The sequence below is a fragment of the Cheilinus undulatus genome, linkage group 11 (genome assembly GCF_018320785.1).
Source record: "Cheilinus undulatus linkage group 11, ASM1832078v1, whole genome shotgun sequence".
Taxonomy (NCBI): Eukaryota; Metazoa; Chordata; class Actinopteri; order Labriformes; family Labridae; genus Cheilinus; species Cheilinus undulatus.
In genome coordinates this window covers 36,105,519-36,130,181 of record NC_054875.1, presented here as the reverse complement: position 1 = coordinate 36,130,181, position 24,663 = coordinate 36,105,519, and the positions used below count along the sequence as shown (strand labels likewise).

The window sequence follows — 24,663 nt, the reverse complement described above, 5'->3', positions numbered from 1 at the left end:
GCTCCCCCTGTGGAGTACAGAGAGGAGTCACTCTGCGAGGAGAGCCGAGACCCTTGTCCACTTCCATTGGCCCCGGTGACATAAATTCTCCCTGACACGCCGATATGATTGCCAATCTGCTCCATCGGCACAGTGAGGGGAACACGGCTGGGGACCAAAAAAACCACATGAGCCGAGCCATTATGTGGCTTCTGTGATGCAGCATGGCTCCTTTTTGTCTTTAAGCATCAAATCCCTTGTCCAGACAGCAGCTGTCAGAACTGGACCTACCTACACGCAAAGCATTTTAGCACACTCCCACAGCTATTCCAGCACCTTGTACCAAAACACACATGAGCTAAGACTCTTTTTAAAATGTTATTGGAAAATAGGAAGGGATTTTGTCGCAGAGTGAAAGGCAGAGAAGATTTAAATTAAATGACGCCTAGCTGCTGTGGTTTCATGGTCTGATACTTGGCATGTTGACTGCCTGTCACACTGTCATGGTTTAGTGAGCCACAATACAACAACAAGCTATCATTAATGTTTTTAGTAGCACCCATGTTGAGTCAGAATTAAGCTGCCAAAAAGAGGGGGTTTGTATTGTTTATTGTTATTTTCATCTCTTCTCTTCTTCATCTTTTTCTCTTAGATTTCTTTCCTTTGAGATTTATTTTTGGCCTTCTGACCTTTATCTTAATAAGATAGGACAGTGGATAGAGCAGGATGGGAAAGTACATAGTGGGGAATAACGTGTAACAAATTGCCATGTTGGGAATCAGCCATGTGGACAAACAAACTCAGGCCTAGCAAACACTGCAGAGGCCTGTTCTTATAGTTCAAACTTTCAAAGACTCCTTTTTGGTTGTTGTTCCTTGTCTTCAGAGTGGCGCCTCATTTATTAATATTAATAATGCTTCTTTCCAATGTTGGAAAATTAGCACATACAGAGTCTAATGAGCACTTGCACATTAAAAAGTTATTAATTCATTTTACAAGACATGGTGAGGTTGCTTTTAGATTCTGGCCTTTTGGGAACCACTGACTTTATTGTAAAAGTCAGTGGTTTCCAAACTTTTTTCCACTGAGCCCCCCGTTTACCTATCTAAAAAGAGCTACACATTTTGGCTTTTTTTTTTTTTTTTTTTTTTTTTCATTTTATCAAATTTTTCGCCGAATCTGAGGTGTGTGCCAATTTTGGTGAGTTTTTGAGCATGTTTAAGGGGTCGAATTAAGGGTTAAAGAGCTTGTGAAATAATAATAAGAAGAAAGAAACGGACGAATAACAATAGGGTCCTTGCCCGAAGGGCAGGCGAGGACCCTAATAACAGGATCTTTCTCTCTACTTCTTGTGTTCTTTACAAAACACTCCCCAACTCATTGATCAGTGTCCAGTCTTGTGTTCCAGCTACTTATTTAAATTTCTTTGCGTTGTATTAAATGCAGAGTTTGCTTTAAAGTTTTGAACAGGATGGACAAAGCACATAAACTTTAAAAACATGACTGAAGCCTTGGTACTTTCCTGTAAATATTTGAAATAAAGTTGTATTCTTTTGTAACTTTCTCAGTGCTTTGAAGGAATGATGGTTTAAATTGTTCCAGATAATTTTGTACATTTACACTGTGTTTATCAAGTAGACTGCTGTTGAAGAATGTGCAATTTCGAAGGATAATTGTCTCCAAAAGTTCAGTTGAGCCACTTCTTTTAATTTTCTAGTTTTTACAAAAGGATATTTTCAGTCAGGAGAGCAATAATTGGCTTCTGGTTCTTAGCACAGCTTTGTCCAACAAAAAGTTTTAAACTTTTTTTTTTTTTAAGGCATTCCCTTCTGCTACCACTTTCTTTGCGATGAATGTCCACACATGCTTAGCCGTCACCTTGAATTTTGATTCACACTCTCCTCGAGGCTGCTGCTTTTATTGTGTAAAGCCAGCAGCACCAGTGGTTTATGATTCTCTCTCTGCTTCTCTAATGTACATCTGTGTTAAACAACCTCAAAATTAGCACTTGTGAGAGGTAATTTGTGCTTCACACTCAGACAAGAAACATCAGCAGCCAGAGTAATTTTATGCCACTTTGAAAACCTGCATTATCTTTTTTTTCCACGTGCATGAATGTGCAGTGATTGACCACTTGGTATTCTAACCCAGTGTGGTGAATCAAACGCATAAGCACAATTAAAGACAACACATCCAAGCAAACTCGAAGTGAATGAATTATTCTTACAACTCTGAAAGCCTTGTAATCCCCACAGCTGAACACAAAGCCTATCATCTCATGATGAATAGCAGCATCCACAAACACAAGAGCATGATGCTTCACAACAAACACAATTTCAGTGACCATTTTCTTCACAATGAAGAACAAAGGAGATGTAAAAGGACTGACATCAAACATGTGTGAGTCATTTAAATGTGTTTGTTCCCTTGGTGTGCTTTGTAAATACAGCGCTTGCGTAGGTAAGCCTAACATTACAAGTTCTTACCTTTTCTGCTGATTGTGAAGTACCAAAGAAGATGGGTATGAATGCGAGCCACACAATGCAGGTGGTGTACATGGTGAAGCCGATTGGCTTGGCCTCGTTGAACGTCTCCGGAACCCCTCTGGTCTTGATGGCGTAGACTGTGCAGGTAACCATCAGCAGCATGCTGTATCCCAGCAGACAGATGAGAGACAGGTCTGAAATATCACACTTCAGAACGCCACGGGCCATTTTAGGATCGGCTGTACGCTGGTCTTCATAGTCGATAATGGCTTGAGATGGGTCGACACCAAACCAGATGCACACCCCGAGGAGCTGCACTGATATCAGGCTGAAGGTGATGACTAACTGTGAGGCTGGGGAGATGAAACGAGGGGCACTGACCGACATCTTTCCTTGCTCAAAAATCCTGTAGATCCGATTCGTCTTGGTGAGCAGCGCTGCATAGCTTATACTCATACCCAGGCCCAAGAAAATCCTCCGCAGGGAGCAGATAACCACATCAGGGGCAGAGATCATAAGGAATGTTGTAGCATAGCACAGAAAGATCCCGGTCAGCAGCACGTAGCTCAGCTCTCGACCTGATGCCTTAACAATGGGAGTGTCATTGTAGCGTACAAAGGTGACGACCACAAACAAAGTGGCCATGATGCCCAGCACAGCGATTAGAACAGGGATGACCGCCCAGGGAGAGCTCCACTCCAGCTTGACAATGGGGATGGGATCACAGCCAGTGTGGTTCTCATTAGGCCGCAAGTCAAAGCGGCACATCTTGCAGGTGTAAGTGTCTGCCTGATACTGGTAGCCGTCGCAGTTCTCACAGTGCCAACAACAAGGGATTCCCTTCACTGTCTTCTTCCGCTGCCCAGGACGACAGGGTTGGCTGCATATCGAGGAGGGGACTTCTTGTGTTCCACCAGGCCACTGCATCTCATTTGTCTGGAGGGAAACAGTTGCAGAATTTATAGTTTGTTCCACAACACCACACAAAAACATGTGCCCTCATATACTCCCACCCCAAACAATGTAAATAAATAATGCTGCAAGCAGGCATAGCATAAGCATTACCACTACTTACCCCACCAGTCCCATATTAAACAGAGCAATACATAATGCCTGATGACACACTTTAATTAACACTCGGTAGATTAGTTCACACAAACTGAGGTGTTTGATTGAATGAACAAACAGGTAATGGGATATTCCCCACAAGGGAGCTAGAGTGTTTTTTATCAAGACATCATTGTGTGAACTCATGGCATTATAACTCAACAGACAACAACTTTGCTGTTTAATTACTTTCAGGGAAAGTTGCACTTACTGGAGGAGAGATCGGTACATGCAGTCAGGCAACAAGATACTGCAGTCTCAGAGTGCCACGCAGTATCATATGCCTGTGGTGTTACACTGAGGTTGTTTATATTTATTACAAAGCACTTTTTTAAGAGGCCGTATTAAATAAAACAAGGTGCACGTGGGGATAGAGAGTATCCAGTTATATTCATTATTCAAATCAACATCTGGATGCTTGAGATGATTGGTTTTGTGTCCAAAAAATCTGCATATGATATTTTTATATCCCTTGGAGGTTTCCACCATGCAGACGATGCAAATGAGTTGATCTGTAAGCAGCAGTGAGTCAGGACCTTGATGTCTACAATATCTTTATCCTACCTACAGTACTGTATATGCGTCACAACAGCCTGGAGCTGTTGTTGAAATGATGCATTGCAACAAATGTTTTGCATACACATTGTTACTCACAATATTTGGCATTTAGGACAAAGCATATTGATGTAAACATATGCAACATTACTGATTCTGCACCCCATGCATATGTATATGCGAGAGAGGAAACAAGAGCATGACTGTATTGTGTAATGATGGGAAAAGGCAAAATTAGGTTGTTGCTCAAAGATTCAGTTTTTACTCCATTGTAGACCCACTTATTTGTGCAGAACTGTGAGCAGAAATAGTGGTAACACAATTTGTGATGACCTGACGAGTGGGACAGTGAGATTGTTTATACAACATGAAGCCAACCAGGAGGAGAATCATTTATTATTTACATTGTTGTTGACTGTTGTCCAATAAATAAGGTGCTACAGCTAAATCTATGATGGCAAGGATAAGCTATCAGAAGGTGGATAAATATAGCTTTTTGTAAATGTCACACTTAATGACTGCAGGGTCAACGGCAGCATTAACAGTCTAGCAGGTGAATAAACTTATGAAATTATGAGGGCAGAATATCTAACCTGACACACAGAAATGTCTTACATCCATCTGGGCAACTGCCCATAGACTGTGTTTAGAAAGGGCATGACCTTTAAAAAAATCTCAGAGGGCAATTGGACAAGTAATATATTTGGCTCATTAATTATGGGCCAATCAGAGCAACGGATTATATGATGTAATGGGCATGTGCTGCTGCAGAGAATGTACTCCACACACTAGCTGCTGTCATTGTTGACTGTATAAGTGGAGCCAGTTAGTGAAACAAATTCAGCCGACGCCAGCCATGGGAAGAGCCAAAACATATCTGCCAAGAAGAGCTTTCAATATTATGCTTCATGTTTAAAACACATGCAGATAGAGACAGAGCTTTCTGTCAGTAATCTGCGTTCATTTTGTCTGTTTTTGCAAGACAGTCTGGCTGCAGACGTTCATTTCTCATGGCCACTCTCACAGTGGTTCATCTGAGATGCCGTTTATCACAGAACAGAAACTGACACAAAAACTTCTGAGACAAAATCGTATGTTTAGGGTTAAGGTAAGGGTTAGGATCCCAAAGGTTAAAAGTCCTGACCTAACCTGCAAAACCTGATTACAAAACATTAACTAAAGCTGAGTAAACAGTCTGCTTACATGATAAAGCTTGTCCTCCATTAAAAAGTTCTGACACAGCCAGCATAGCTGACATAGCTCTGTTAGCTGCATAAGCTACCTAGTTAACTGAGCTATGTAGCTAATGTAGCTAAGCTCACAAAGCAACTACGTACACCAAGTATCTAAATTACCTGTGTAGCTGAGTAAGCTTTAGCTATGTTTGCTAAAGCTCAAGCTGCTACAGCAAACTTAGCTATAGATAACAAAGCTACATAGCTAACAAAGCCAAAGCTAAGCTCACAAAGAAGCTGTGTGAGCTATATTTTCACATATTCTGCATAGCTAAGTAAGCTTTTTCTATATTTGCTAAAGCTGACCTCACTAAGTACCTATGTGAGCTACTTAGTGAGGTATGTTATCTAAGTAACCATGTTAGCTTTAGCTATGTTAGCTTTAGCAATGTTTGTTAAAGCTAACCTAGCTACATTGTCTTATGTTGTAATGTAGCGTAGTGTTGCTATGTCTCCTTAAGCTAAAACTAATGAAGCTAAAGCAAGCCATCGTTTATGTATCTTCTTCTAAGACTGGTGTACACATAATTTAATCCTGGATTAATCCTCCTACCTTTTTTGTAATCTGTTTTATTTATGAAATGTTTATTAGGCTGTAATGTTTGCAATTCATTTATTTCATGACTCTAACTCCAAGACTTTGTTTATGAATAAAGTTGAATTAAAAAAAAAAAAACTGTAAATACATTGTACTGGCAAATTACAGCACTTCCTTTCTGAGTTATACGTCATCTCAGATGAATGGTCTGTGAGAGTGGCTGTCAGGAATGTATGGTCTGCAACGAGGACCCTCTAGTTTGTGTCTGTTCTCTTGAAGCTTACCCACAAAACATTGCAACACTGCTGCCAAATGTGGGGGCAGTGTTGAGAAATGTAGCCAGAGTTTAAATCCAGGGCAGCAAAAAAAAGGAGTTGTGTAGCTCTGTGAGGGACAGCGACCTCTAGTGGATTAATTTTTCAATGTCCATTACAATGTAACAGATTCACGTACGTATGAGGGTAGTGATGGTTGTAATGCACAGATCTGTTGTTGTACTAACAAAGCATAATTGAGCTTTTGGTGTTATGAGAAAAGCACACACTTCTTTAGACATAATTTAACAATATTTAAACGTCCATACGTCTAAGTAGAGCTGATCTGTCCAGTGACCGATGATCTTGTACTCTGTGGAGTTGCTTGTGATTTGGTATTGGTAGATTTCATAGCGACCAGGAGCGTCTCCGTTCACGTTGAAGACCACTGGGGTGCCAGCAATTCCTGAAAGAAGAAAACAAAACAGTTATTGTTGCTTTGGGAGAAAAATATAACCGTAAAGCTGGCCTGCAATGTCAGACTAAAGAGTACAAACTGGAGCTCTTCTTTTTACAGTGTTCTGAGATGAGGCTGCAGGGGGACTTGAAACCATTGCTGTTGTGGTGTTAATGATGGGAACAAAATAGATGTTGACAGCCATGTTGTCCTGGTCCTTTGAGGAGGGCCAAGGCTGCTGTCTGTTCGTGTTCCCATATTATTTCACACTCCTTCATTCTGCTTATTGCCCCATTGCTTGTTATCCATGAGGTCTCCACTCAGAGTGCTAACGAGTGACAGCACTGATTTCGATTACCACTTTGAGGTCTCTCTCCCTCGCCCCCTGCTCTCTCTTTCTGCATGTTTCTGTGAAAGCCCACAAATCTCACTCCCACTTCACAGCTTGTTATAAAATTGTGTTGTGAAGAAACGAGGATTCACAGATTTAGTGATGAAAGCTTACCACGGAGCGTCTCTGAGGCAAGCACCATTAATAGCATCCCCATCATTGTCTATTTGCTCCCCAAAAAATTTACTTTCTCTGCTTCAATGCAATCCCTTAATACTCAGCGATTCTGTAACATGTTAAATTGGGAGTTCAAAAGTGCAAGAAAAAATGCCCTTGGTTAACTTACAGTGAAAAAATATTTTTCACATTGCCTGCAGGCAACGTTTGGATGTTGTGTGCAGCATCTAGATTTACATCAAAGAGAAAAGAGAGCATATTTCTGCAACAGAGAAAGATAGGAATCACGTCCACACTCCAGAATCAGTGATATTCAGCATTTGTAAAAGGATTTTTATGTTGTACCAGTATTGACTGTTCTCCTCCTACGTTATAATACAATGAATAGTTTATTGAGTGATTTTTTGCCTTAATAGGTCACATACTACACATACTTGTTCCTTTTAGTGTTTGAACCGTCAGAGTTTGAGATTGGATTTCTTTTTCTCTCACTGAAAGTGTGTAAAAGCCAAATCTGATAAAAAAAAAATAATAATAATTTGAATTAAGATCTTTTTTGCATTACAGTGAAAAGGTGGTGAAGCTAATTCCTAAGTGGGCATTTATGCAACCATGAAAAATTTCCTTCCTAACTCAGCAATACAGGGAATTAAGTAGAGTGCATTTAGTATTACTAATTTGTTTTGATTGATTAATGAAACTGGCATAACAGCATTGGAGGTTTCTTGCACAGGCAGCAAAACTGAACAAGTTTGTTTGAAAATCTGTCAGAGTTTTAGAAAATCCTGCATCAGGTAGATTTTTTTTTAGAATGAAAGAAAGCCAGCTTCTGCTCTCAGCTGCAGCTCTGACTGAGCACACAGCAAATATGACGGTTAGAGTGAAATTCTCTGTTAATTTAACTGTAATTACACTAAACTGGGCTCACAGTTTTCCGTTAATTAAACTGTAATTGTACTAAACTGGGTTCATAACACTGTGTGTGTGTGTGTGAGAATTACACTGAAATGCTGTGACTGTACTGCTGTGTGGAGATGGCATGGGAAACTGCAGGGCAGTGTGCAGGCTCTGACTAGAACATGCTATTTAAAAAGTGTTTAGAAAAAATGAACATAAATGTATACTGTATGTATATATTTTTTTGTCCTCACTGATGTTAAATCCTTATATATTTTCTTTTGCAGAGCCAGCACTTGCTATTTGGGTGCCTTAGGTGAAATCCTGATTCTGTGCCCCCCCCCCAAGCACCAATCATTTGGAGGTAGAATCTTAAATATCTGTGCATTTTTGTTTCCACAGTTTTAAAGCAATATTATATGTCTATTACAGCCAGTAACCATTTGGTATTAGGACAAGATGTTAGAGTCATGATGCAAATGGAAAGTGTGCAACAATATTTATATTTGGATGTAAATTAGAGGTCCAAAGTGTAAGAAATGATGTAGAAGTGATAATCTGAAACATTTCTCATTTAAAAATCCCTTCCATATCTTCATATCCTTAATCTGCTTAAATGGTCTGCAATTAAGAAGAAAGAGAATATTTGTTTTTTTTACCAATAAACACACATTTGATTAAGAGACTAAAAACCTGTTAATAAGAGATATCAGTGTGTTGTGAAGATAGAGATGAAATGCATAAAGCTGCATAACATAAACTATTTAAAACTGAACTAGTAATGTGAGTGTTTATAATGCTGTGTTTCATTTGTCATCATAACTCTGTTCCGACTTGTTTTTCTGACTTCTGACCGGAAGTGACAGATGGAATGTCTCTCCAAGTTGTATTTACAACTCGGGAACTTGTTCTTTCACAGAACAACCCTGACCTCGACGACACAGCATGGTGGCACAAAGCATTGAGTGTCGTGAAAACTTTGATTTGGTCCTGTTTTCAGAACCTTTTGCTGTTTCTCAGTGCCTTTTTAGAAATTGTAGGCACAGCATTTCCCTGCGGTTGCATTAGTGTGCAGCAACAGTCTTGTAATGCATTGTACTGAGCAATGTGTTTTAAAGGCTCATCAGCTAGTAACTGGTCATTGTTGCTAAAAACAATGACTGGCTGATGCAAGAACACCATTTTTCCAACTCGTCATGGTTGTGACAGATGGAACGAAACAACTGGGAAATCTGTTTTTTCAAACAAAAGATATTCCAACTTCAAGGTAATTGGAATGCAGCAAGAGTAACCAATAAGAGTAGTGGTAGTAATAATGATGACAAAATACTGAGCTGGATAGCTAAGAGGTTTACATTACTGAGTTCAGTGCGGGAGACAGAGGAGTTTTGAATCCTGCTTAGGGAACAATTGGCATCCTGTGTGGCCCCCTTGGGCAAGGTTTATGAACACCTACATATCCCTCAGATGCGTGTCACTTTGGATAAAAGCGTCTGCTAATAGTAAAGATACAAAATATTGCTTTGAAATTGTGGGAACAAACATGCACAGATATTCCAGAATTTCAGAAGTTCGCCTAGGGCACTAAAATAGCAAGAGCCCGCTCTGCGCCACCGTCTCCACGACTGAGTCAACAGGTAATTGGGGAGGCGGGTCTAAGACTGTCAATCATAGCCACAACAGTACCGCTCTATGTGATGCAAATGGTCTTTTGCTTCCCTGTAGAAGAAAACATCAAACAAGAAACAATTTTGGACCTGTCCTGATGTATCAAGAGGAAGACAATATGGACTGGCTGTCCTTCAGATAGAACTTGTATCAATGTAATAACATGTCAGGAAAATTAGTCCAGTTAGCTTAGCGAATCCATACAGCTTGAAGTATGTACACTTAAGATACCAGGAAGATGAAAAAGAGGGGCTTGTATGATGTCAGTCTGGTAAATGATGATACAAAGATGGGGAAAAATGCTCTCCTATTGGTAGGTATCAGGATGCCAAATTAGACCAGACACTACAGAAGCGTTTGTCATTGTCACACTTTTATTCAAGGCTGATGTTTGACAATGGGCTGCGATGATGCAGTCTGGCTGAATTTGTACACACTGAGTCGGCCTTCAGTCTTTCCATGTGTTGGTCTGCTCATTGAAACTCCAAACCTGCTTTATGCTGAGTTTCTAACAAATAAGGTTTTGCTCACTATGAAGAAACATTTGTAGCTCAAGAATGACTCATTAATCAAACAAAACACTGCTTTTCAATATGATGCCTTACATCAAGACGGTTCTAGGTTTGAATCCTTGCCTGACAGGGCCTTTCTGTGTGAGGTTTGCATGTTCTCTCCGTGCATGTGTGGGTTCCCTCCAGGTACTCTGGCTTCCCCCCACAGACCAAAAAACATGCTTGCTGGGTTAATTGGTGACAAGCCCAGGGTGCACCCTGCCTCTTGCTCTATGACAGCTGGGACCACTTCTCCCTCCCCTCTCTCCCCACCCCACCCAAACGTATTAGCAGTGTAGATAATGAATGGATGTATTCTGCTTTTACATTTTTACAAACAGAGGGTCTCATTTCTGAAATAATTTCTTGTTGTGGAAATTTGCAACAAACCCCTCAATGAAAACAACTTTTCCTTCATGTCAAATTCAACGCAAGAATTTGGAATTACACGATCCAGAGCTGTCAGAGTGTGATCTATTTCCTCTCTAAATGAGGCCAAGCCTTACATGGTTATTAGTCAATCAATTGGGCACAGTTCAGGTCCAGTGCAGGGGTTGATTTTCTTTTCAACTTTCCCTCTTTTAAAGAGCTGATCTCAGAAATGGTGAAGTCTCTAACTGCATTTCCTTAATTTCTCTTCTGCTAAAATTTCTTGTTCCCTCAAGAGGCATTTCTACAAGTAAGCATGGTGTTTTATCTGAATCCTTCTAATGCCTGCTTTGATTGTTGGCTCTTAAAAGAGAATAAGCAACTACATTTTCACATGTAAAAATCAGCTTTTCTTTGTGCAGCCAATCATGAACAGTATTATTATTAATAATGGAACCACTGTTACTGATGGCTTAAGGATTTTTTTCCCCGTCGTACACATAATGTGTATGTGTATGAGTGCCGTGTGAAGTTACTTGCAAATAATACAGAACAGTCAACAGTTGATTCCAAACCTGATGTTACAGCAAGCCAGACAATTTGACATTAGATTTGTGTATTTTTTCCTTCCTATCACTCCTATTCTCTTTGCTCTTCCAGTATTATAATGTGGTATTACAAAATTAAAAAGGATCAAGCATTTAAATGCATGTTCCAGTGCTATGACCCCCTTTCTCATCATTAAATGGGCCTGTGATGTGATAATCAACTGTGCACAAGATCACAGAAAGATGCTTTTAAAAGTTCAGTTCTCAGTATATTGTAGCTAATTGAATAAGCTCAGTTTGTTTTGTTTCATTCCTGCTGGGTTGTGCTCAGCTTCTACAGAAAACAGCCCGTCTACTATCATTCAAAATAAAAGCTTTTAAACACTGTAACAATACAGGACCTTTACTGTGAAGATTTTGTTGGAAATAGCATGTTTATTATTGTAAATATTTAACGGGAGCACACTATGGAACAGTTTACCACTCTCAGTCGGGAATGCTCCAGCCTTGTATGTTTCAAGGGTCATAGGAAAGCATGGCTCAGGACAAACCAGAATTGTGACTATGTTTAATCACCATATTATCTCTATACCTACATACATCTATGTATGCATCTTTTGTTGAATATTACACACATAGATACACTTGTTTATGCTATCCTTTTGCAATAATACATGCATAAACATGCCTGTATATGCAAATTCTGTGCTATAGGGCTATGTGGCCTCCATAAGGGTCATCTTCAGCAAGTTCAGTCAGGACCCCTTTGTCAAGAAGCACCCATGATTTGGTGCTGTAAATATTTTTTATTAGTAGTTATTAATTAGCACTTATTGCTGTTATTTATGTTTGGTGGTGTGGCTGTTTTGGGATCTGCCTGCCCTTCCATGAGCCTATGTGGAAAGCATTAAGCAGAGACAGCACACGTTTCTGCTCTTTCTATGCTGGTAAGGAGAGTCTGAGGCAGGGAGAGGCAAAAAAAACAAAAACAAAAACAAAACAAAACAAAAAAACAGAGCAGTGCAGGCATCAGTGACAACAGAATAACACCGATTAAGTCAGATGAAGAATGGAGGAGGAGCTGGGGTGGAGAAGGGCTGCAAGAGCAGCTTGCAGAGAGAGCAGCAGATCATAGCCAGACAAAAAGCAGTTCAAATAAGGCAGTATAAGAGGGATTAGTCAATAGGGGGGCTTAGAGCAAATCAACTGGTCGTCGACTGATGAGTGCTTTCATGATATCAGCTTACCTCAATGATGATGATGACTCTGTAGCCTGCTTAAACTAACGCTTAACACTTCTTCTAATGTGAACATATTTGCTACAACAAGGTAAATAGGGCTCTCTAATTTACTATTTTCTGGTTGGCCATAACCACTTGAGGGTTTTGGGAAAAAAAGGGCAAAACCTCAGTTCTCTAAATTCTCTGCGCTCACACACAGTCTAAAAGCTCTACCTTGTTAATGTGGAAATGTAGTAAAAATGCAACTGTGTCGTAGCCAAGATGTAGTCTCATGTGCCCAGTCTGTGAAACAGCAGTGAAACATCCAAAACTGCATAGTTTGGGCCAAGGAGCGCTGTGGCCAGATGACATCATACTTAGAGTGTGGATCAAAACATGGCGGCCTCCTTGTGAGGTTATATGTTGAAATTTGCTTGAAATGCAGGTAGTGAGTCTTTTTGTTCAGTGTACATGTAAGTGATACAAATAATTATCCAATAAGATGAACTGAATTGCTATGTGTGTTTTTGTAATATTGTACTGTTTATGTTTTTTGGTCTGTGTGTGCTGTCTGATTTTACTTTTTTTTTTTTTTTTCATTATCTACATACTTGATGTACACTTTCTTGTACACCGTCAGCCTGCCCTGAGATCTGGCACATTTACATTTCCACATTCGTTAATGTGCCCTGTCCCCTATAATAATGAATAAATAAATAAATAAAAATAAACTCAGCCTTAAATGAGCTAAAATTAGCAGCGAGTATGTGGAGTTACAGTGTTTAGAGCCACATCTTTGATCAGGAGTCACAGCCACTGCCAGCTTCTTTATCTTGGACTTTACTACAAGTGAGTCATGAGTTGAAATATACCTTTAAGCTATCATTTCTAGCAGGTGTAATGGAGATGCAAATCGCTTGCAGTGGAGACCAACAGAGATGCCCTGCAAGTGAGCACATGCTCTTATTGTTGCTGATATTTGCAGACATCAAACTTGGAGCGGAGAGAACACACATTAACTGAATAGCTGTGCTGCATTTGTCATTAACACTGGCATCCACTCTGATGAAGACTCTGATACAAGAAGGAGGCGGTGCTGTTGAGTCACTGAGTGTATATGTCTGCCTGGCGCTGCTCTTTCAGTGACAGAGTGAAAAATGTAGAAGGCTGGGAGACATAGTCTGAGCTGTTGTGCATCACATATTACTCTTTTATGCCACTTTTCTTTACTGGCCTCTGCCTGGTAGATTGATCTATTGGTGGCATCAGTTTTGCGGAAGTGTGCACTAAAACACAACATGTGTATTCAAATTAGTGATGATGGTTTTGTAGAAATCCATTTACAGTTAAAGTAATATCAGTCATCTTGTTCATACTGGTTTACCGATCACCAAGCCCTTTGTCCAAACACTTAAACACAGCTTTCTATCAGGTTTATGTGTTGTCTCAAAACACAACATCCTAAAGAAAAGCAGAAGAACAACCACCAAGTCTGTTGTGATTCTAAATTAAACCAGCAGCAGTTTCATCCAGCCTCACTGGGATTATCATCAATAGGTATCAACTTCATCTTTAGTGCCTAGGTCTCCTCTTTCCTCTAGTCAGCATGGATGCACACAAACAATTCCCAGAATACACTGGGATCATGTGGACATTCATGTTGTTTTCCTAAACCTTTTAAATTCTCAGAGTCCAAAGACTCTTAAAAGCAAGGTAGGTTTCCAGTAATGTGCACCATTGATTTTTGAGCTGTTCCTGTTCTAACCCCAATAGCATCAACGCTGACAAGCTTTCCAGTAATAAAACACGATAGATAAAAACAGAAGCTACTTCTCCAACATGGGACAGCTACTCTTTAATTCTACAGATTAAATCTGTAATCCAATGCAGGGAGAACTGATAATTTACAGCTTAACTGAAGTGACTTCGAGCTACAACGGCAAACTATTTTTTAGTACTTTTTGTGTTACAAAGATGAGGAGTGACCTGCTTACATAATAATAAGCACACAGAGAAACAGGTAAACAAAGTTTTGGAGGAAACATCGGGACACACTGCTGAGCGCTGCAGAGTTTCCTTTCAATATCCATTAAGGATGAAAACTTACTGCTGCAAACATAAGTGTCACATTAACCTTTATTTTCTCCCAAAATAAAGGTTACATTGACTCCATAGTAACACGAGGAAACATGCAGTTCTACTTTATTCCTCTTAGCTTTGTCTCCATGTTATTTAGTCTCTTGCACTATCTTACACAAGTCTATAAATGAATGCACCTCTGAGGAAACATACCAGATCATGCCTCTACATTACACATTTTAAACCAATTCAACCTCAATTTTAGTCAACAGGAGAACTGTTTATCTGTTTTACTCTATTATGATTGAAATGGCAGTGTTCATCCATCTAACTCTGTTGAGAGTCACTTGATCTAAACTCTGCCAATTGCCATTTCAAATCTGGAGATTTAAGGCAGAGCTTTCCCATCATACCCTTGGGCATAGTGTTTAGATATACTTTGCACTGTGATCACAGATGGAATTCTCATTCTCATGTCTCTGGTGAATTGGTGTCGTTTCCAGTGTTAAACACTTTTGCATCATGAGTGAAGATATTCTCTGAGTTAGTAACTTCCAACTTGTGGTGGTAGGGTAAATGAGTTAAGGCAATTGCTTTTTTATTAACATAAAAAAGATGCTTTCTAATTTTTTTCCACTCATTATTAATCCTTTAGTAAAAGGGGGAGGGGCCTCATATTGGTCTTTGCGCTGGGCCTCCAAATGACTAAAACCAGCCCTGCCTCACACCTGCAGCTCTCCAGACACATCGTTTCAGCCTGCCTCATTTTGGAGCTTTGGTTTTATATTTCTGCTCTTTTGACAATATTTATGATCATTTGTGCATTAAAGATAAAATAAAACACCCACGTTTGGACAACTTTCACTGGATATGGTGTTATCTCTGCGTGTGATCCATGTGAGTTATGCTCATTGATGACGTGCATCGGCTAATTGTCAAAAGATCTGAGTGTGAGAGCGCATCGGCAAGATGTGGCGGGAGAAAAAAGTTAAAACGAGGAAATGGGACGCTTCAGATTAAACATGACAGCACACCTTAATGAATGAGCTTACTGAGGAGACGCAGCACCAACGGACTTCCTCAGTTATCTTCTCTTACACACGCTCCTCTGTCGAGCATATCCGACGGTAATAAAATATGGATTTAAAATGATAAAAATTTAAATTTGGAAGTTAAAGCCTGTCTTCTTTATGTGGGTAACAGATTTATTGATATGACCTACCATGAATCTTTACTGATGACAGTGTTTACCTTCATAAAGGTTTTTAGTTAAAGTTTGTGCAGCTGTCTGCACATCAGCAGACATGCTCAGCCAATAGAGGCAGCAACACACTGCATCTAGCTACTCGGGGGCTCCGTAGAAACAGAAACGAAAGAGGAAAATAATAAAATGAATGAATAGAAAAGCTCAGAGTCATGCTTGCCCGATCGGGCAAGTCCTTAGAAGTTTTGCTTGCCTGTTGGCTTTTTGAAGTTGCCCCGCGCATTCGGGCAACCGTTAATGTCGGCCCCTGTCATCATTTAACAGACCTTTTAAAATGCATTGAAATGCATTAGTAGCTGATATGGAGTAGCTGACAACAGAAAAACCCAAAAGGGAAATTGACACAATATTTTAGTGTTAAAAGACCTCTTAAATGTGCTGGAAAATAACTATGAGTTTTAGAAATTAACACTATTAGAGAACCCACAACAATAACTATAAAAACTCTGGGACAGTGTTGAATTCAACACTATGGGAGTTAAATAAACACTGATGATTTTTCAGTGCAGAGTTGATTAAATCATCAACAATACTTAGAGTCAATGCTGCACATAGATTGGGATAAAGACGAGAGCTTTTTTGGGTCCAGCCAAACTAGGGGCCCATTGAGGACAGCAAAATCATGGTCCAGTGAAGAATTAAGCTTTGATAACTACGAATTTATTTTCAATCTGATTTATAACCACTCTTATCAAAGCAACACAGTATTGATTTTATTTATTTATTTTGTTGTGTAGTGTAGGCGTTACCAAATGTGAACCCCTTTATTTGAAACAGAATGACCTGTTCTATAGGTAATGTTAACAATGTGAACAAAGTAATGCCAGACTTCAGAGTCAAGCCACCCGGATGCTAGAAAATCAAACAGCAAAACTGAGACAACTTTAATGGAAATAATAAAATAAATGTGAAAAAGGCCAAAAATATTTGAAATGTTGCAAAAATGGATTAAAAGCAGCCAAAATTGGGTAAAAGTGGCAAAAAAGAAGAGAAAGCAGCCAAAAGTGATTAAGTAAAAATGGGCAAAAAGTGGCAGAAGTGCATTTAGAGTGAAAAAAGAAGTGGCAAAACAGTGGTAAAATGGCTAAAGGGTGGCAAAAGTGGGTAAACGTGGAAAAAATGGCAAAATAGGTAAAAGAAATGGGCAAAAATGAGGCAAAAGTGGTACAGAGTGAAAAAAGAAGTGGTAAAACAGTGGTAAAATGGCTAAAGGGTGGCAAAAGTGGGTAAACGTGGAAAAAATGGCAAAATAGGTAAAAGAAATGGGCAAAAATGAGGCAAAAGTGGTACAGAGTGAAAAAAGAAGTGGTAAAACAGTGGTTAAATGGCTAAAGGGTGGCAAACGTGGGTTAACGTTGAAAAAATGGGAAAATAGGTAAAAGAAATAAGCAAAAATGTGGCAAAAGTGGTAAAACAGTGGCAAAATGGATGAAAAGTAGCAAAAATGGAAAATGGAATGAATGGAAAGCAGCCAAAAGGTTAAAAATTGCAAGAAAAGTGACAAATATGGGCAAAAGCAGCTGATAAAAGTGCAAAAAAGAAGTGGTAAAACAGTGGCAAAAATGGGTTAAAAGTGGCAAATAGAAGTGGCAAAAAAAGGATGAACAGCAGTAAAAATGAACTAAAAACAGCAAGTGACTGTAAAATGTGACAAAATGATGGGTAAAATGAATAGAATGTCTCAAAAAGGGTTAAAAGTGTCAAAAATTGTGACAAAAATGAGTAAAAGACATCCTAAGCATGATAAAAGTGCCAAAACAGCAGCAAATATGGGCAAAGGTGGCAAAGAGGGGTTAAAATTGGGTAAAAACCAGCAAAAAAAATGGGTTTATGGTGGCAAAAAGAAGTGGCAAAAATCTGGGCTAAGTGTGGTGGAAAGGGGTTAAAAAGTAGCACAAATGAATAATTCCAACATTCTGTTAGCCAGGATGCTAGCACCAATGCTACTCAACCAACACATGTGGGGAGGGCCCATTCACTGGGTTTTCAAGGTTCTAGCCCATTCAGTGTGTAGGCCTGCTGAGAGTAGTTTTTTTTTAAACTTCATATTTTTTTTAAAGTGAATTGTTAAGTTTTGATAACACTATATTTTTTACTCTATTTAGAGTAAATTTAACTCTTGAAACTTATCACTGGGGAACGAGTTAATTTAACACCAATTACAGCTGGGACTCTGGGATGTTTAATTTAACCCTTATCAACATCACTAAAGAAAGGTGACATGTGGAATATGGAAATGGACCCTCCAACCATTAATCTAATATGTTTTAGTACATATAGAATCACATGCCAACCTTTCCAGCCCTTAAACGCTAATGTAAAGGTTTGTTAAGGCACTTAAACTGCCATGTGGGACTTAACCAAAGCTTGGAGAAGCACTGTTTCTTAGATTATGGATCACAGTTATAAAAAGGAACCAATACCGAGTGATCGTCCCACCACTTGATGAACTGTCTACCCTCCATGGTCCCAGAGCTCTGATAACATTGTTCAGCTAATTTAGCCTTTGTTCCTAGCAGACAAGAATCATTATTCCTGCGACCACTAGAGTCCTAGTCCTTGTCAAGTTAATGTAAACATTACTCACAACAGGCCTTTGTGGAAATGACAGCTGCTGTCATTTCACAGTGATGACACTCTCTTTCCCTGGTTAATTTCCCAGAGAATCACCATTTTATGGAAGACTAATTGAGGTTTATCCTATCCCAGCTGGTACTGGAACAAGGTGTATGGCCTCATTCTGAAGTTCCCTTATATTCTACAGTTAAACACTAACTTATTTTTGCCGTGTACTTCAGTGGGCGTGACTGCCCCTCACTCAAAGAGCACATCCTGTAACTGTCATTGAAATAATTATATCCATTACTGTATAATCATCTTTGGAGGTGGAGCAGGTTTAAGACTGTGCCAAAGTGGTCTCATCACAATCTATGTAATTGCACGAGCATTCTGACACACCACTCACCTGACATATAATTACCTCAAGTTGTTTTAACCTGTTCCATTAGCTTTAGTTAGATGCTTTCTGTGTACTTTTTTCATTATTTCTGCACATGCCAGTAGGTTAAATCAGTGCAAATTCTATTTATGACCCCTTTCTGTGTGCATCTCCTCTTTACATGTAGGACTATAATTAGTTTTCAAAGTTTCAGGGTTCATCTTAACTATGTATGAGTGTTACTGTTTTAAATTCATGCATGCCCGCTGACCGTCAAACCATACCTCCAACTTCTAAATATCATTTCCTACAAGCTTGAGCTGAATATTTTATAGTGTTTACTCCTTTCTAGCCAAACAATTGTCAATGTCTTCAACAATTAACCTTAAAAAGCTATTTATTTGCAGGATGCACCAAAAAGTATAAACTGAGGAGATCTGTCATAGTGTTTTAATAATTCAGGCACTGTTTACATCTGATGCAGAATTGGGGAGTGAGACAATAAGGCCCATTTAGTCTTTTCTGTATTGAAATGTTCCTGCTGTTGTTTTTCAGGGCTATGTCTGACAAACAGTACGTATGTAGACACAGTTGTAGATACAAAATATAGTTTGACAATATTGCTGCTAACACTGTCAGCCTGTTAAACTTGAAATATTGCCGTGCCATTTGAAAACAACTGTATTAAATGCAGGTGACTTTATTAGAGAGTGTACTAGAATACCAGAGTGGCAATTCTGTTACATAAGACATGAACCCTCATACATATTTTTTGGTCTTTAGTATTTCTGTATCCTTAATCGATCGTTTACACTACCTAGACACTATGTGAACTGTTGTTGACAATACTTTTTTGTGACTAAAATTTAGTATTTTTGAATGCTCTGCTCAGATTCCTAAAAGCATTTTGCTCTTTAGGGATGGCAACCCTATTAATGCCAAGCAACCAAAATGCTGCTTCACCTGTTAACTATTGACCTCAGGTGTTTCAATTAGACCTGTTGTCACAGGAGTGTAAAATCAAGCACCTCAGTCTATTTGCAAACATTTGTGATACAAAATGGGTTGTTCGGAAGAGCTCATACATCAAATGTGATACTGTGATAGACGCCACCTTTGCAATAAGACAGTTTGTGGAATTTCATCCCTGCTTGATATTCCACAGTCAACTATAAGTGATATTATTAGAAAGTGGAGGCATTTAGAAGCAACAGCAACTCAGCCATAAAGTGAAAGACTAACTAAAATCAGTGCGGTGTCAACAACTACAAAGGCACATGGTGCTTAAAAGTCACCAATGCTCTGCTGATTCCACAGCTGAAGAGTTGTGAATCTCCACTGGTGTTAACATGACCACAGAAACTGTCTAGCAGGAGCTTCATGGAATAGGTTTCCACAGAGCACAAAGCAAGGACTATAAAGACAATAAAGTGATGGTCAGGTGTCTGAATACTCTTGCCATATAGAAAAAGATCAACATATAAAGGTTGAAGTTATGACCTCATTCTGACAGTTAGGCCTTATTACCATAAACAGGAGCAGCCTTTTGATGTTTCTATCACTACTTTATTGATTTTGACCAAATTTTATTTTTGGTAACTGAAACAAAAAAGTGGCATGTTCCACATCCTCATACATTTGGAGGTTTAAAATCTCCCATAAGGTTTTAAATTGCATGTTATTTTTTCCTAATAAGAGCACACAAATGAGACCAAATTTGACACACATCCATTTAAAAGTAACCTCACGGATGATTTTACCATGAAACAGCCAAGAAGTAAGTGCTTCCTTCAAGCGACAAAAGCAAGTAGATTTCAGGCAAGGCAGAAAGTGATTTCAAAATAATAAATAATATTACATCTAAGATGACCTTGGGATTTTAGAATGAGTGAGTGATTTAGGATACTCTGTGGAAAGCTACATTTTATATATTTAATTTGAAACTTAAGCCGATGCACTTATAAGGAGAAATTTTGCGTGGGCGATTCATCATTGACGAGATAAGGCGGGGGATTCTCACAGAGTACATCTCCTGCATATCAGTAAGTATGATAAAACATGCTGTTCTGCTGCTGATTGTCAACCCTCCTATGGATCTCAGCTTCTACATTTGCTAGGAGTCATTTATGTAGAGTTGATAATTGTGTATCAAACAGCCAGTGGGGGGAGTGTGCCGGTGAACCCTAAAATGGGACTATTAGATTGCTCAGGATACAGTCATAGGGGTTCTCGGTACATACCTGTGAAGTTGACATTGCGGATGTACTTGAGCAGCTGTGTGCCGTTGATGGTGTCCATCTTGGAGCAGAGACCGACCTTTCCTGGACACAGATCTTTGTGCATGTTGTGCAGAGCATGAGCCATGGCGTAAACCGCATCTATCACAAACTGAACCTTCCCTTCTTGTTCGTAGGAGGAGTCTTTCCCGATCCGCTCGTGATCTGAAAGAAAGTTAACAAAAGAAAGTGAAAACGCTTAAAATAGTTCACTAATGCTGCAAGAAAAATGATCACTAATTATTTCAAACTCCTATGGGTCCTATGCACTGTTTCACTGCTTGAGTCATTTTGTTCTTGACAGTGAAAAATGCAACTTTTGATATGAATGACACATTACACAGAACAAAACAGCCGCTCCACAATCAGTCCACAGTGTACTAGCTGAACAATGATTGCTAGATGTGTAAAATCAAGCTAATGATAGCCTTTCAAGAGCCCTGATTGCTCAATTGTGAACCTGCCATTTTTCACCATATTTAATTTATTTGGAGATTGGTGTTGAATTGAATACTTTAACCACTAATTACATGCTATTTCTTCAAGACATCAATCACAGATTTCTCCACATTTTGCCTTGTGCAGCCTCTGTCATCATGTTATGATGATCGTTGATTAGACCCACTCATTCAACAAGAGACTTTAGTGTCATATATCCTGATCTAGTCTTTCTCGAAGCAGGTACCAGCCTTTTCAACACTGCATCCACACAGTCATCAAAAAGGACATAAAAATCACAACAATCTCTGTCAAAGATTCTCTCTCTCGTTTGTTTGATGTCTTCATGTTCATCCCCACGAAGAAACATGACACCTCAGAGCCATAAACATGTAAAAATGAAAGAGTGTGATAGAGAGGTAGAGGACGAGTGGAAGATGCAGGAAGACAGGCCTAATCATTCTACAGTATTAATGTAATAAGTTTTGACAGGTGTATATTAATCATAGCTGAGGTTGTTCTAAAGGCTTGAAAATGCGTTAACTGCCAGCAAGGTTTCAATTAGCAGCTTAATCCTTTCATTAGCCAAGACTGTGCCAACCAGCCTGAGCAGAGTGACAGCAGACAATGATACTGCTCTAAGTTTGGATACTTCAGAAAAACTAAATCAAAGTGTGAAAGTGCACGGTTTAACATGTAAAAGGTAAAATACAGTACAATTAGCATCTCACCTCTCAATGTTAGTCTGGTTGTAGTATTGATTTGTATTTTTTCAGCTATAAAGAAAAGCCAAACTTTCAGTGAAATTGTGGGGAAATAGGAAAGCTGACCAAGGATCATACAGTGCTTAAAACAAGTATTCACCCCCTTGGTTGTTTTATCCCTTTATTGATTTAATAACTCCATCATGGCCAATATGATTTGGCTTTAAAGTGAAAACAGATTTCGCCTAAGTAATAAATGACTTTATGTTAAAAATGATATTACACCAAAAAGTGTAAATAGCTGATGGCGATCAAATTTGGCAGTCCAGTTTCATTAACGTAAAGGTTGTCTATGCAGCAAAACTCTGAACATAGAGTAAGAGCCATTAGCAATGAAAAACCCCAACTCCACCGCTCTTCTTTCTTGTGTGTTTGTGAAGTGTCGGATTGTATAAAACACACTGTAAAAATTCACTCTCTAATATCTTGTTAATGAAACTGATTCATTTTCATTACCGTTATCAAAGTATATCAGTGGAATTACTGTGAGGAGCCGGGGTGAGTGTCCCTCGCACTCACAACGATGGTCATTAATCAAGTGCTCAACAGCAAAATGAGTTTAAAACTCCATCAGTAATTCAGCCTGTTAGACAGAAATGAAAACACTCTTCTTCCTTGCTTTCATAACACTTTCAACTCACAGCTGCTCCCTCAGTGGGATTGTGGCTCTTTGCATTAATGTGTTGTCATGTCTAAACCAAACTGAGAGAAACATGTACATGAAATGACTTCTATCAGCATCGCTGTGCTACATATTCCAAGTCTGAACTGTTTCCACACATCTGAGTCAATTATTGCTGCTCCTCTTCTGTTACACCTCAAACAGGATAATGTGATTATTCCTCTGCCTTCTACTGTCAAGGGATGGAAGGAATATGAAGTAATGGCCTCTGATAATGTAAACTGGCATATTCAGCTAAATTGTTTGCTCCTTGTTAGTAACTATGAAGTTATAATGTCACTAATTTCAAAGAAAGTTGGACACAACATTATATACTTAAAATAGAGTCCCAGCCCAGTCAAAGCTTTAATGTTTAGTGTTGGAAATCAGTGATCAACGGTAGGTCTATTTTGTGCTTTCTCTACACTCACTATCCCATAATGACAAAGTAACAACAGAATCTTAGAAATGTCTCTAAATGTAATAGAAATTAAAACTGAAATATCGCAATGACATAGGGTTTCAGACCCTTTGCAAAACACTTGGAATTTAGCTCAGGTTCCTCCCATTTCTCTTGATTGTTGCTTAGACGTTTCTACACCTTGACTGGAGTTCACCTGTGGTAAATTACATTGCTTGGACATGATTTGTAAAGGTACACACCTCTCTGTAGAAGGCGTCACAGCTGGAAATGCATATCAGATTAAAAACCAAGCCATAGGTCAGAGGAACTGCCTGCACAGCTCAGAGTACAGATCTTGGGAAGGCTAAAAAAATTCTGTTGCACTAAAGGTTTCCAAGAGCTCAGTGGCCTCCATAATTCTCAAGTGGAAGACATTTAAGTGTCAGAAGTTTGGCACAACTAGGACTCCTCTAAGAGCCTGTCACCTGGCCAAGCTGAGCAATTGGAGGAGAAGGACCTGAGTAAGAGAGGTGACCAAGAAGCCAAAAGTCACTCTGACCAAGCTCCAGGAGATTATGTGTGGAGATGGGGTACAGTTGCAGAGGGATGAACATCAGTGTAGCCATTTATTGAATTGGGCATTATGGTAGAGTTAGACGGAAGCCTCTCCTCAGTGCAAAACACATGAAAGTCCACTTGGAGTTTGCAGAAAAGCAACTGAATGATTCTCAGACTGTGAGAAACAAGATTCTTTACAGTGATTGAACTGTTTCTAAATTAAATGTTTGGAGGAAACCAGACACCACTCATCCCCTGTCGAAAACCACCCCAACAGTGACACATGGCGGTAGCGACATCATGCTGTGGGGGTGTTTTTAGCAGGGACTGGGAGACTGGTAAGCTGAATGGAGCAAAGTAAAGAGATATTCTCAATGAAATCCTGTTCTACAGTGCTCGGGACCTCAGACTGGGCCGAAGGTTTGCAATACCTTTCAACATGACAATGACCCTAAATACAAAGTCAAGACAACACAGGAGTGGCTTAGGGACAACTCTATGGCCCAGCCAGAGCCCTGACTTGAACTCTATCAAACATCTCTGGAGAGACCTGAAAATGGCTGTCCACCAACAGTCCCCATCCAACCTGACTAAGCTTGAGAGGACTTGCAAAGAAGAATGGCAGAACCCCCCCAGAACAGGCCAAGGTACATAGGACCCGTTCTTTGATATCACCTTCACAATTATTGCATCCATTGAACTGGTGAGTTTTTGGAGAGTTTCTGCTGGAATTTCTTTGCAGGATGTTGGAATAGCCTCCCAGTGCTGCTGTTTTGATATGAACTGCCTCCCACCCTCATAGATCTTTAACTTGAGGATGCTCCAGAGGTTCTCAACAGGGTTGAGGTCAGGGCAGGACGGGGGCACACATGAGTTTCTCTCCTTTTATGCCCATAGCAGCCAATGACAC

General features: G+C 39.4%; 1 protein-coding gene across 1 annotated transcript in view; it reads right to left on the bottom strand.

Moving 5' to 3' along the window:
- Window positions 1-24,663, bottom strand: part of LOC121516966 (metabotropic glutamate receptor 4-like) — a 238,041-nt gene that overhangs the window by 9,778 nt on the left and 203,600 nt on the right. Inside the window, exons 6-8 of the mRNA XM_041798429.1 lie at window positions 20,894-21,094; window positions 6,484-6,620; window positions 2,466-3,401 (exon numbers count right to left, since the gene is read on the bottom strand). Coding sequence (XP_041654363.1) covers window positions 2,466-3,401; window positions 6,484-6,620; window positions 20,894-21,094 — 1,274 coding nt within the window. The remainder of the gene's footprint in view (window positions 1-2,465; window positions 3,402-6,483; window positions 6,621-20,893; window positions 21,095-24,663) is intronic.